General features: G+C 31.4%; 1 protein-coding gene across 1 annotated transcript; it reads left to right on the top strand.

Moving 5' to 3' along the window:
- Window positions 1–10,605: 10,605 nt before the first annotated feature.
- Window positions 10,606–11,556, top strand: LOC130967303 (BAHD acyltransferase At5g47980-like). Its single transcript, XM_057892120.1, has one exon. It carries the CDS (start codon window positions 10,606–10,608, stop codon window positions 11,554–11,556), a length of 951 nt encoding a protein of 316 aa, XP_057748103.1.
- The last annotated feature ends 1,029 nt before the right edge of the window (window positions 11,557–12,585 follow it).

The raw sequence follows: 12,585 nt of genomic DNA on the forward strand, positions 1-12,585 counted from the left end.
ATTTTGTTTAATTATATATTTAATTTTGATTAACTAGTGCTAAATGTCCTTTCTATAGGAGAAGTTTACATGGAATAAGACTCGCGATACCATTATCAGGAGATCTTCGACCATCGGATGCTAGGCGGCTTCAGCAGATGGTGGAGGACGTACGTGAAAGGCATAACCACCTCACTATTCGGCTTCGTCCTGACATTAAGAAGTAAATGTATGTCCATTGGGAGACTAATAAAGGGTATAGCCATCGCCATATCATAAATAGAGCTAGCAGGGCCTCGTTAAGTCGTCGAAGCATACCGGTATGTTAACGACTTTCATGAAGACAAAGGTCAGGCTGGTATATAACTTGTTTCATTTTGTTATTAAGTTTGTTTTGTCTTTAAAATATAATGTCATTATTACTTGATTTAACATATAATTTAACATGTGTAGTCTAAGTCGTTGGATTGTGATGTGATGATGGTGGAGATCTTCAAGTATACTCACATACACCTTGAAGGAGAACAAGGAGAGAATTTCTTATCTTCGGACTGTGAATCATTATGTGAGTAAACATAATGTGATATAAAGTCTTCAATTAACTGTAGTCGTATTCATGACATGTGTTACACAGGAGTCCCGCACGCAGAGATTGGAGACCGCAACCTAACAATCTCAGTATACTGGAGACAAAAAAACAACTCTGCTGCATCAGAAGTCGATATTGACACGATTTGGCGCGAGACTGCATCTGAGCCGCCATACAAGAATTGCATCTACAAATTGGGATTGTTCTTCGCCGACAACCTTTGCGCCTCCACATTGAGACCTTCATCCGCCTCTACCACCAGCCGGCCAGTCGATCCTGAGGACAACATCGATTTGAGGGAGTAGGTGCTGGAGCTCACCTGGAGCCTTCACCATCAGGATCGCTCAACAGCTATAGCAGTCTGAGGAGAGGTATCAGAAAATCCTCACGAGCATGTCAGACACATATTTTCTCAAGCTGGAGTGGAGGCGAGAGCTGGAGCGCCTTCATCAGATGGAGCAATAGATGGCGGTGTACCAAGATTAGATGTGCGCTGGAAAGGCATCGATATCACCGTCTAGTCTGCCGTCTCAGCAGGACCAGCTGGGGGCACGACGACAACGACTATCAAGATCTTTAGATTAGAGTTTTGTTCTAAATTGTTTCATTGTATTTTATTTATTTGACTTTTTATTTTATTTGTACACTTGATATTTAATTTACCATATTTAGTTCCTATTATTTAGAATTTGACTATTAATTATGCAAAAAAAGGCTAGTAATTGTGCAATTTTTTCAAAAGAAAAATTGAATTTACCGTCGAATTCCAAAAAATTCGATGGTAATTAGGCAAAAAAGAAAATAATGGAGTACCAAAATTACCGGTGGAAAATTCCGTCCGTAATTAAATAGTTTTTAGGCAAAGAATCCGTCGCAGAATCTAACGATAACTACCGACGAATTGAAAATTTCAATGATAATTTATAGTACTCCTAACATTTTTTAAACCATTTTTTTAATTGTTTTGCATGAAATAAAATATTTTTTGTGATATAATTTAAATAAATTTATTAAAAAATTAATAATTTAAAATTTTATAAAATATATTTTATATTCCATGCATTAAAAAAAAGCTGAACTCGAACTATATTTATAGGGCATTCATTGGTAATTCGAATGAGACCAATTTAAATTACCTTGGTCTGCTACTTAGTGGTAATTCGAATTAGTCCACTTCAAATTAGAGTTGTATTCACGAGTATGTAGTTCTATTCTCCCTCGTTTGAATTACTAAAACATTTCGTCCATGCATAATTCAAATTGCATGGCTTCAAATTAGTATTGGATTTTATAATCATTCGAATTACATAAAAATACTTGGTAAATCTTTGTAACGTTTTTTATTTTGGTAGATATGTGTAATATTAGCTTCCAAGTAGTTTATATATGCATTTTACCCTAAAATACATGTTAGAATATAAATACACATCTATTATATCTATTATCTATTATATACTATTAACTTTATAACCAAAATGTACCACATGTCACTTTCTCATTGCAATTGAAATCAATTTTTTTCCTCCAAAATTAAAGAATTCTTCCCTCTTCTCTCTCCCTTTTTCTATCTCTCTTATTCCTTCTCTTATTTACAAATTTGACAATCAAAATATACAACATGGCACTCTCTAATTACATTCAAATAAAATTAAAATTTTAAAATTGAATATAGCTATATTATATATTGTATTTATATATTACTGACTAATTTAATAACTAAAATATGTTACATGACACTCTCTTATTAAAATTTAGAGAAAATATTTCCTTTCAAAATTACTAAACCTCCCTCTTACATTCTCTTATTTACCATTCTTTTTTTCCTGTTTCTCTCTATCATTGGCACTCTATATATAATTTATATTTTATATTAGTAATTTGACAAATCAAAATAGATCAACAGATATTCTTTTATTGTAATTTATTTAGCTTCCAAAATTAACAATAAAATTTTTAGTTATTATTTTCATATAAAAAGTTTAATTTTTTATTAATAATTAATTTTAACATTTTTTATCTAAAATTTGAAAAAATTTAACTTGTATACTCTTATATTTAATTAGGTGTTAAGTCTATTGCACAAATAAAAATAATTAATTTTTATGTTTGTTATTTAAAAATAATATTTGTTACCCTCTTTATATAAAAATATAATTATGTATTAGCATAAAAAAAATTATATCAATTCTAACTTTTAATCACAATATTAGTATTTTTTTAAATTATATATAATAAATATTTTTAAAAAAAGTGAAAACATAGATCACAAAGATAAGTAGTAAAATTTAAAGCTAAACAAAAAAATATGCATATAATAATTTTTTTATTTAAATTATAGGTTTAATTACTCTACAGGTCCCTATAGTTTCACCGAATTTTCAATTAAGTCCCTATAAATTTTTTTCCTTTTCCATTGGGTCCTTATACATGAATTTTTTTTTTCAATTTAGTCCCGATTAACGTTAAACGTAAAAAAGAATGTTAGTAAATTATGAAATTGCTTGTATACCCTTGAAAAGAAAAAATAACAAACAAAGACTCAATTGAAAAGAAAAAAAAAGTATAGGGACCAATTTAAAAATTCAGTGAAACTATAAATATTCAATAAAATATATTTCTATAACATTGATAAAATGAAACAGAAATAATAATAATAAGTATATATAAAATTCACTTTTCGTCATTCAAGTATTCATTATGATAATGTAACATTTTATATTTGTGTAGATTCATGGAATATTATTTGTGTCTTTATCATATCATGTACATCATAAAAAACCACAAGGCTATGTAATTTGTGTTATTAAAATTTTTGCTATATATAAACGAAACTATAGAAAACATAGTTTTAGTATAATACAGATCATCTGGAAATCAGTTCTTTTGTTGCAGCCTCCCACTCTCTGAACCAGTATAGGGATCAACAATAACATTGATAATGGCTGATTTCTGGGCCAAAAAAGATTAGACTTGAGTTCATTAGATGTCACAACAAGATAGCCTTTTCCACCAAAAGCTTCAATCAAAGTATGGTAACCAAGACTTCGATAGTGACGTCTGTGTTATGGAGTTGCCACTAACAACGCAGAGTAGTGCAGTACAGACCATGGACGACAGACGCTCACGTCACCAAGGATGACGACGACACCAGCGAACAGAGGAGAAACGTCACTGACTTTAGAGAAAAAACGTTGGCGAGGGTTCTACAAAATGTCAAGGGTAGTTTTGGGATTTTAAAAAATTAGAGGTGGGTTAGTTTGCTATTTTAACCCAATAATAAGAATATTCGATTTTTTAATAGAATATTCTGTTATTTCAAATGATTTTGTCATGGTAGGGACTAAATTGAAAAAAATTTAACGTCTAGGGACCTAATTGAAAAGAAAAAAAAGTATAGGGACCTAACTGAAAATTTGGTGAAACTATAGGGACCTACAGAGTAATTAAACCTAAATTATATTATGTTGTTAATTTTATTTTTTGTAAAACAAAAGGATAGATAAAAATAGAGAATAAGAGAAAAGAGAGAGAAAGATAAAAAAGAAGAATAGATGTGGGAGTTTGTTAATTTTGGAAGTTAAAAATTTTTTATTGTAATTAAAATAAAAGAATATTTGGTGGCATATTTTGATTTGTCAGATTACTAATATAAAATATAAATTATATATAGAATGCGAATGATAGAGAGAAATAAGAAAAAAAAGAGGTATAGATAAGAGAATGTAAGAAGGAGGTTTAGTAATTTTTGAGAAAAATATTTTTTCTAAATTTTAATGAGTGTCATGTGTCACATTTTAGTTATTAAATTAGTTAGTAATATATAATATAGCTATATTCAATTTTAAAATTTTAATTTTATTCTAATGTAATTAGAGAATGCCATGTATATTTTGATTATTAAATTTGTAATTAGTAATTGATATGATACATAGAAGAGATAAAGTGAGTGAAAGAATGACCAAATGAGAGAGATAGAGAAAGGGAGAGAGAGGAGAGGAGAACTCTTTAATTTTGGAGAGAAAAAATTGATTTTAATTACAATGAGAAAATGATATGTGGTATAATTTAATTGTAAAATCAGTAATATATAACAGATAATAAATGTGTATTTATATTCTAACATATATTTTATACTAATGACTGACTTTAATGTTTATAACATATATTTTACAAATGTTAATATATTTATATTAATTCATTATTTTTTTTATAATTATTAAAAAAAAGAACACTCCCACAATCTAACCATTTTTTAAACAAATATAAAAAATAAAGCTTATAAATATATCTCACAAAAAAAATACTAATTTTGTTCCCTTCATAAAATTTATAGGGTATTATAATGTTTTTTACGATTATTTTTTTTTTTTTGAGAGAAATGCAAATAAATTAAGGAACTAATTATTGAAGAAATAAACTTTATTTTATAATAGTGCCAAAATAACTATTGAACTTTGTACTTGAACAATTTTGATTTTATTTTATATAATGGCTCAATAATATTTTTATCTAAGATTTAACAACACATAAAATAACCTCAAATGATAATTTTATCTACAAATTAACCTTTTAGTAATTATTGTATATTCTTAACCATTTTTCAAAATATTAAAAAATTGTGAAACTAAATCCACGAGATATCATTATTTCATTTGAAAATAATTTTTAGCTATCTTTACTCATTAATATTTTGGCTGCAAAAACTACCCTAAAGATAATATGGTCCTTTGAAAAGATGTTTCCAATATGGGTATAGGGCTGGAAGTGAGTCAAGCCAACTCATGAGCTCGCTTGAGCTCGATTCGTTAATAGCTCGATAAGCTAAACTCGTGAGCTAGTGAGCCAAGTTTGAACTTGGAATTGAGCTCATAAATTAAATGAGCCGAACTTGAGCTTGGATAAGCTCAGCTCATTAGCTCGTGAGCTGACTCGATTATATATATATATATATATATATATATATATACACATATCTTATATGCATTTAATCTATATTTTTAATATTATATATATATATATATATTAATGATCTTAATTATTTAAAATTTTATATTTATTTTTTACATATACTTTTAATGTAGGACATAAATAAAAAAAATTATAATTTATTGATAGATAATAATATATAAAATTGATCTTTTTAAATATTTTTTCAAATATATGTTATAATTTATTGATATAAAATTATAAATTATGTATTTATGTTTTTATTATTTGAGTCAACTCGTAAGTTCGAGTCAGCTCGTGAGCTTTCGATGAGCCAAACTTGAGCTTAAAAATTAGGCTCGATTATTAATAAAGCGAGCCGTGAGCCAAATTTAATTTTTGTGAGCTGAACTTGAACTTGGTCTAACTCACCTTAATTCGCCTCAATTCAATTCGCTTCCAATCTTACATCGACATCCGAGTGGAGTGTGGAGTCCATTACGGTGGACGACTGGACAGGTAACTACTTACTAGTAATAATATAATATTTTATTCCGACTGCATGTATAGCGAGGAACTAATTTTTTTCCGAATTAAGATGTGATACAAAGTTGTTTATTAGAGAGAATACAAAGAGCATACAACTATGCAAGCATGCAACACATGGGTTGAGAAGAGAATTTTTTATTTTTAATATTGGAGTGATATTGGTATTTTTTTAAAATATAAATTGTTAGAGTGTTATATTTAAATGTGAAATTATTATTATTATTCTATTTCTATTATTTTTTATTGTATAATCATATTTTATCAACATCGTTATCTCTTTTATTATTATCATTATCAATATCAATACTATTAATATTAATGTTCTTTTATCTTATTTTTTTTCGATGTTATTTGATGAGTGAAAATTAAAGTTTACGGACGTCGACAAGTGCACCGAATCATTCAAGTAATACCACAGTAAGTGGATATCGTTCCCACGAAAATTAAAAGATTAAACAAGCAAATATCATATTAAATACCTAATTAGATAAAAATAACCTGGATTAATGAAGGCAAAATTTGTATCTTGCTTGAAATCTTGAGTCCTTGAGAGACAGTGAACTTGGATAACTACAAGAGACACGCCGAATAGCGCACAGCGCTACGCGGATGAGATAGCTAGCAGATCTGGCAGAATAGAGGAGGAAGCAGGAGAAGTAGAGAAGCTAGCACAACGTAGAAACTTTGGAGAGGGGCAGAGACAGTGATGAAAGTTGGAGAGAAGAGAACTGTGTTGTAACTAGTGAGATCTGAGAAACAGGAAATCTAATTGAACCCTGCAAAGAAAGTAAATAGCGACTTCTCTCAAATCTGCTACAAAAAAGGCCGCTAAACTCCAGATAGCGGCTATTTTTGAAACCGACTCTAATAAACCGCTGCTATTTGCCGTGTGTCTTGTAGTGGATGTTAATTGAGATAAGACAATGATGGTGAGAGTCAAGAATTTCGAAGATGTTTATGCTCTTAAAAAAACTAAACTTTGTTTACTTATTGTGAAGTATGCAAATATCTTTCATAACAAATCTTTAGTAACTGATTTTCAATTCCTTAGTTCCTCAATTTCTTTTTAATCAACTAGTTGTCTGTTAATTAATTAAAGAGTTTAAGTACAAAAAATGATTTAGTTTTTAATAAGATTTAAAAGTAGTCCTTAGGTCGAATTACATGTCACTTATTCAAGGCAGTCCTATCCAGTTAAACTTTAGAAGAAAACACAATTTTCAAAAGTTTTTCTAATCCAAATTATATATCACTTATTCAAAATTAAAGTGATTGAAAATTATGCATTTGCCGCACACTAATTAAATCATTATTCCTAGCTGAATTCGAAGAATTATGTGAAAGAGTTTTCAAGATTTAATTCAAATAATAAAATTTTCAATTATAATAAAAGAATTCAAAAGGGATTAACATACCTTTTGATGCTACTAATTCAGATGAAGAACAAACAAGCCAATCATGAAATAAATTAATGCAATACTTCAAAATAAAATAAACTTAGATTAATAACCTATAGAAAACATAAACAGAACTCTTAACCCTTTCACAGAGGATTAGTTACCCATGTAATGAAAGAAAAAAAAGAAAAAAATTGTGTTGAGGAACGGAATGAGATTTGGATCCAAAGATCCTCCTCTTGGATGCCTCCTCTTGTGAACCTTGTTCAATTATTTATATCTTAAGTTTACTTAAAATTCAAATTCAAAACTATCATAATCTTATCTTTCGGAAAGAAAGATAAGGGAACCAACTACTTATTTCAAATTCAAATCATAACAATAATTCAAATCTAACAAATCCTAACAACAAAATCTTTTATGTTTCTGGAAGGAATTAATAACTAATCTTCTAGAGTTTTGAATATTTTAGATGTGATTAAAACTTCTAATAAGGTGAATAATTAAGCTTGGATCTTAATTGTTGCATCCTAAGAAATGTAATTGTCTTTACGCCGGCCGCATTAGAGAAATTTGGGCATAAGCTCAAATTCACTTCCCAGGGAGCACACATGCTAGGCATGTGACTAGGAGGCTTGAGGGACGCCCGGCGGATAGAGGCAAGGAAGGAGGGCCACCGGGCGTGTGATTTGGCCGCCGAGTGTGCGAGGAGTGAAGGGGGAAGGCCGCCGGACGTGCATTTGAAGAAGTCTCGGGCGCTGTTTTTTCGTGCCCCAAAAATTATGGTAGTGTGTGGCTTAAATTAAATATCCACTGTAGATATATATATATATATCATTCTAAAGTTCTGGACGTTAGTTTTCTAACTCAGCTAAAACCACCTCATTTGGACATTTATAACTCAAGTTATGACCATTTGAGTATGAAGAGGTCAGGGTTGGGAAACATGCATGCCTTGCGTGCATGCAATTTGAAGGTTTGGGTATCTTTAGGGAACAGTTTTGATTCTTTAGGCAACGCTTTAGTTGTACTTGTATTTCTCCACTTAACCACCGCGGTGAAAGAATTTTTCAAAAATAAACTTATTAATTGAGTGATCATATTGTCTCAAAATAAAATAGTTAAGAGTCGAAGTATCTCTTTCTTTTTAGTAAAAAATTGATTTATCATTCGTAAAAATAAACAAAGGTCGAGTTAGGTATTTACTCTAAATAATACCATAATTTTAACTTAATTCTAAATCTAACAAACAATTTTTAAAACACAATAAAATTTCAATACAATACAAACAAAGAATAAAAAGAATTTTGTGATAAATAATAAAAAGTAATTTTAATTAAAAATAACAAGTTAAATTATGGCACAGTTTAAAGAGGGAGCGTGCGCACGCACTCACACATATATATATATATCGACTATGTTACGTATATACTAAAATCAATCATCAAAGTTACTCACCAGTATAAAATATATGTTAGAATATAAATATACATTAAAAATAAATTAAAACATACATATAATTATACACAAATAGTCTAATTTTAGTATATATATATATATATATATATATATATGAATATATAGAATGACAAAATAAACTAAATAAAAAATAAAATAAATAAAAAAAAAACAAAAAAAAGGTATAAAAATGAAAATAAAAGAGGTCTGTTCCAAAATATTAATTTTTAACTTGTTTGCGAGTCTCATCCTCTTTTGTTATAAAAAAAATGTTACATATATAATTTTTTATATATAATTTTTTATATATGTTCAGAAGTATTTTTACTCTTTTAAATTCAAGAGTTACCCGAATAAAATTGTAAAAAGTAGATTAAAGAAACGATGTTGTTACTATCTTATTATTCCAAGTTTCTAATATCTCGAGATCGTTATTTCTAATAGTAAAGGATGTTTTTGTAAGGAATCTGATGCTCAAAGTAACATAAGTTGCAAAAAGAACTAAGTTAGATATCATACATAAATGTACGTATTTAGAATAGTACATATATCATGAGGTTATGATGTTACAAACTTCTCTTATGTGAATTGTTCTTTTTATGAGCTATATTGATCATAAGATGCTTGATGTCTTATTGTGATTTTTTTCATATAATGTTTTTAGACTTATATATAGTTAATATTATAATATTCTCATTTAATAATAGAATGACAGTTACATCGTAACAATTAATCTCATAAAATTGAGTTATTAGACATTAGAATGAGATACGAGGAATTAGTGTCATCTTTAAAATAGAGAGAATACTTAATTATCAAATCAATTCTTTAAAAATTTTTGTACTCTTGAATCCAATTTGTTGTATTCGACTTATAGAAATATTTCAGAACATATGTAATGCAAATATAAAATATAAAATTAAAGATGTACAACTGTACAAGAGAAATTAAAAAATAAATAAATAATGCAAATATGATTTCTTATTTGAAAAAGTCTAGGGGAGAGTAAATTTATTGTATTTTGGCCAGCATGTAATCAGCAGAAAAATGTGAGTCATTGGATGAAATCTCATACCAATCTTACACCATCAAATCATTATTGATGACTAATTGATGGCTACCAATCACAAATATTGCTGGCCTCCTAGCATTGCTCTTCTTATTAAAAAAGAAAAAGGGGGTATAACCCTCTTAATGACCCGCTATATATATATATATATATATATATATATATATATATATATATATATATATATGAAACCATGTAATATGAGAAGCAGGTTGGTTGTGAGTAAACAGAGAAGCAATCACCCTTTCTTTAATAGTAGAAGCCATGGAAATGGAGTTAATATACAAAGAAACCATGAAACCAAGTTCAGGCACTCCTCCACACCTAAAAACTTACCCTCTCTCCTTCTTGGATGTGACAACTCCTGCCCAATACATGCCGATGATTTACTTTTACCATCCAAAACAAATTGAAAACCAAGAATCCAAGTTAGCCCTCCTCAAGAAATCCTTACCCGAAGCTCTCTCAATGTACTACCCAATTGCAGGCAGGTTCAAAGGTAGACTCGCCATTGACTGCAACGACCAAGGAGTGCCATTGCTCGTCACAAAACTCAAATGCCATCTCTCACTTTCTCAACAACCCAAATCCAGCCTAATCTGCTTCCTCTGTTTCCAGACAATTTGGCCTGGACAAATATGAACAATCCAGACCACGATCCCATCATGGCCATTCAAATCAACTGCTTCCATTGCGGCGGAATTGCAATTGCAGTCTGCGTCACTCACAAGCTCGGCGACATTTCCACTCTCATCAACTTCGTCAACGACTGGGCCGCCATCACCAACCACTACCAACATCAGAACCACCCACTACCCTCTCCGCCCTTACTGGACGCCGGAGTGTCCGTTTTTCCTCAAGGAGACCTGCCGGTTTACCAAGAAAGACCCTACTTCTGTCACCCGAAATCGGTCTGCAAGAGGTTCGTGTTCGAAGCTTCGAAGATCGAAGCCCTTAAAGCCACGGCTGCACCGATTCATCCGACAAGATTTGAAGCGGTGACAGCACTGATTTGCAAGTGTGCGGCTTCTGCACTGGGGTTAAGCCCTAACTCGCCGTTGTTAAGCAGCGTTGCGGTGAATCTCCGCAAGAGGATGGATCCTCCTGTTCCGAGCAAAACCTTAGGGAACATGATAACGTACTTCCTATTTTACGCCTCTCAGACGGATCAGCTATCGGAGTTGGTAAGCAAGATGAAACAGAGGATGGTTGGTTGTGAGATGCAGTCGAAGAAGTATGGAGGAAAGTACAGGGACTTGGATTTCATCGGCGAGATACTCAAACGAGTCTCGGAGGCTCCCAGGGATTTAAAGTTTGAATTGATGACACTTTCCAGTTGGTGCAGGTTTTCAACGTACGAGGCGGATTTTGGGTGGGGGAAACCGGTGTGGATAGCGTCCGTTTTGAATTTAAAGAACGGTGTGCTTATTATGGATGCGAGAGATGGGAAAGGGATGGAAGTGTTTGTGAGCATGGAAGAGCAGGACATGGCAAGGCTTGAGTGTAACCAAGACCTGCTTCAATATGCTTCTGTTGAACCTTCCGTTCAGCTCTACCACCAAGATGATCTTTCAACTTTCAACGTCTAAAATCGGAAATATTTCTCTCTTTTATGTCTTCTTCTTTGAGTTTTTCTTTAGAAATTCTACTCTCTGTTTTTCATTTTAGAATGGTGCATGCTATTATTGTATCAATAATACTATATGTGATGCGGGAGCAAGTAAAGTTAGTAGGTTAATTATATTAGTTAATTGTAATAAGGAAATATAAGTCTGGTATTATTTAGGACAGTAAACTTTGTGTTATCTATTAGTTCCACATCGTCCGAGTTATGAAGGTTTTTCCTTCTCCTACTAGTATAAATAACTCATGTACTTTTTATTTATGAAATAGAGTTGAATCTAAACTATGTCATCATAGTGGGGTTGTTAACCGTCAAGATTGGTGAGCCCAAGCGACGTTCTGGCGTCAATATGACAAGTGTAATTTATTGTTTTTATTCATGATTAAGAGTTAAATTTTAAAATAATCCCCTGAATTTGTACTCAAATTTTAAAGTGATATCTGAATTTAATAATTACTCAAATTTGTCTCCAAAATTTCTCTCCGGGGCTCGTAGTAGTCCCTCAAATTTTGAGTCCCCTTCCCCAATCCTACTCTCTCACACTCATCACTCAACACTACTCTAGCTTTCCTCAACCCTCTCTATAGCCACCTTCCATCTCGAAAACACACCCAACCAGATGAAACTTTAGTTACAACCCGGTATCACATCCCTCCACTTCAGATGAACTTAGGCATTGCTCCTTGGTTGATGGTGAGGCGTTGCGATGATATTTAAAGCTCCGCCGGCCGCTACTATTATCTCCTCCTCCCCTCTGACCTCACAATTTGACCGTTGTCCTGGGTCTCGTCATGTTTTTTTTTGCATTGCCCTCCTTCCCTCTACTACATTGATCTATGCCTGAAGTTCTGGCGCGTTCTGTTTCTGTGACCTCCACGACTCCTACCGAAAAGAGATAATGCTATCCCGAGGAACTTTTTTGCCCGATTTCGTCCATGGTGTCGCTCGATCTGTTTGCCGTCTACTCTCTCTCTCTCTCCTCTCTCTCTCTCCT

This window comes from Arachis stenosperma, chromosome 3 (genome assembly GCF_014773155.1).
Source record: "Arachis stenosperma cultivar V10309 chromosome 3, arast.V10309.gnm1.PFL2, whole genome shotgun sequence".
NCBI lineage: Eukaryota > Viridiplantae > Streptophyta > Magnoliopsida > Fabales > Fabaceae > Arachis > Arachis stenosperma.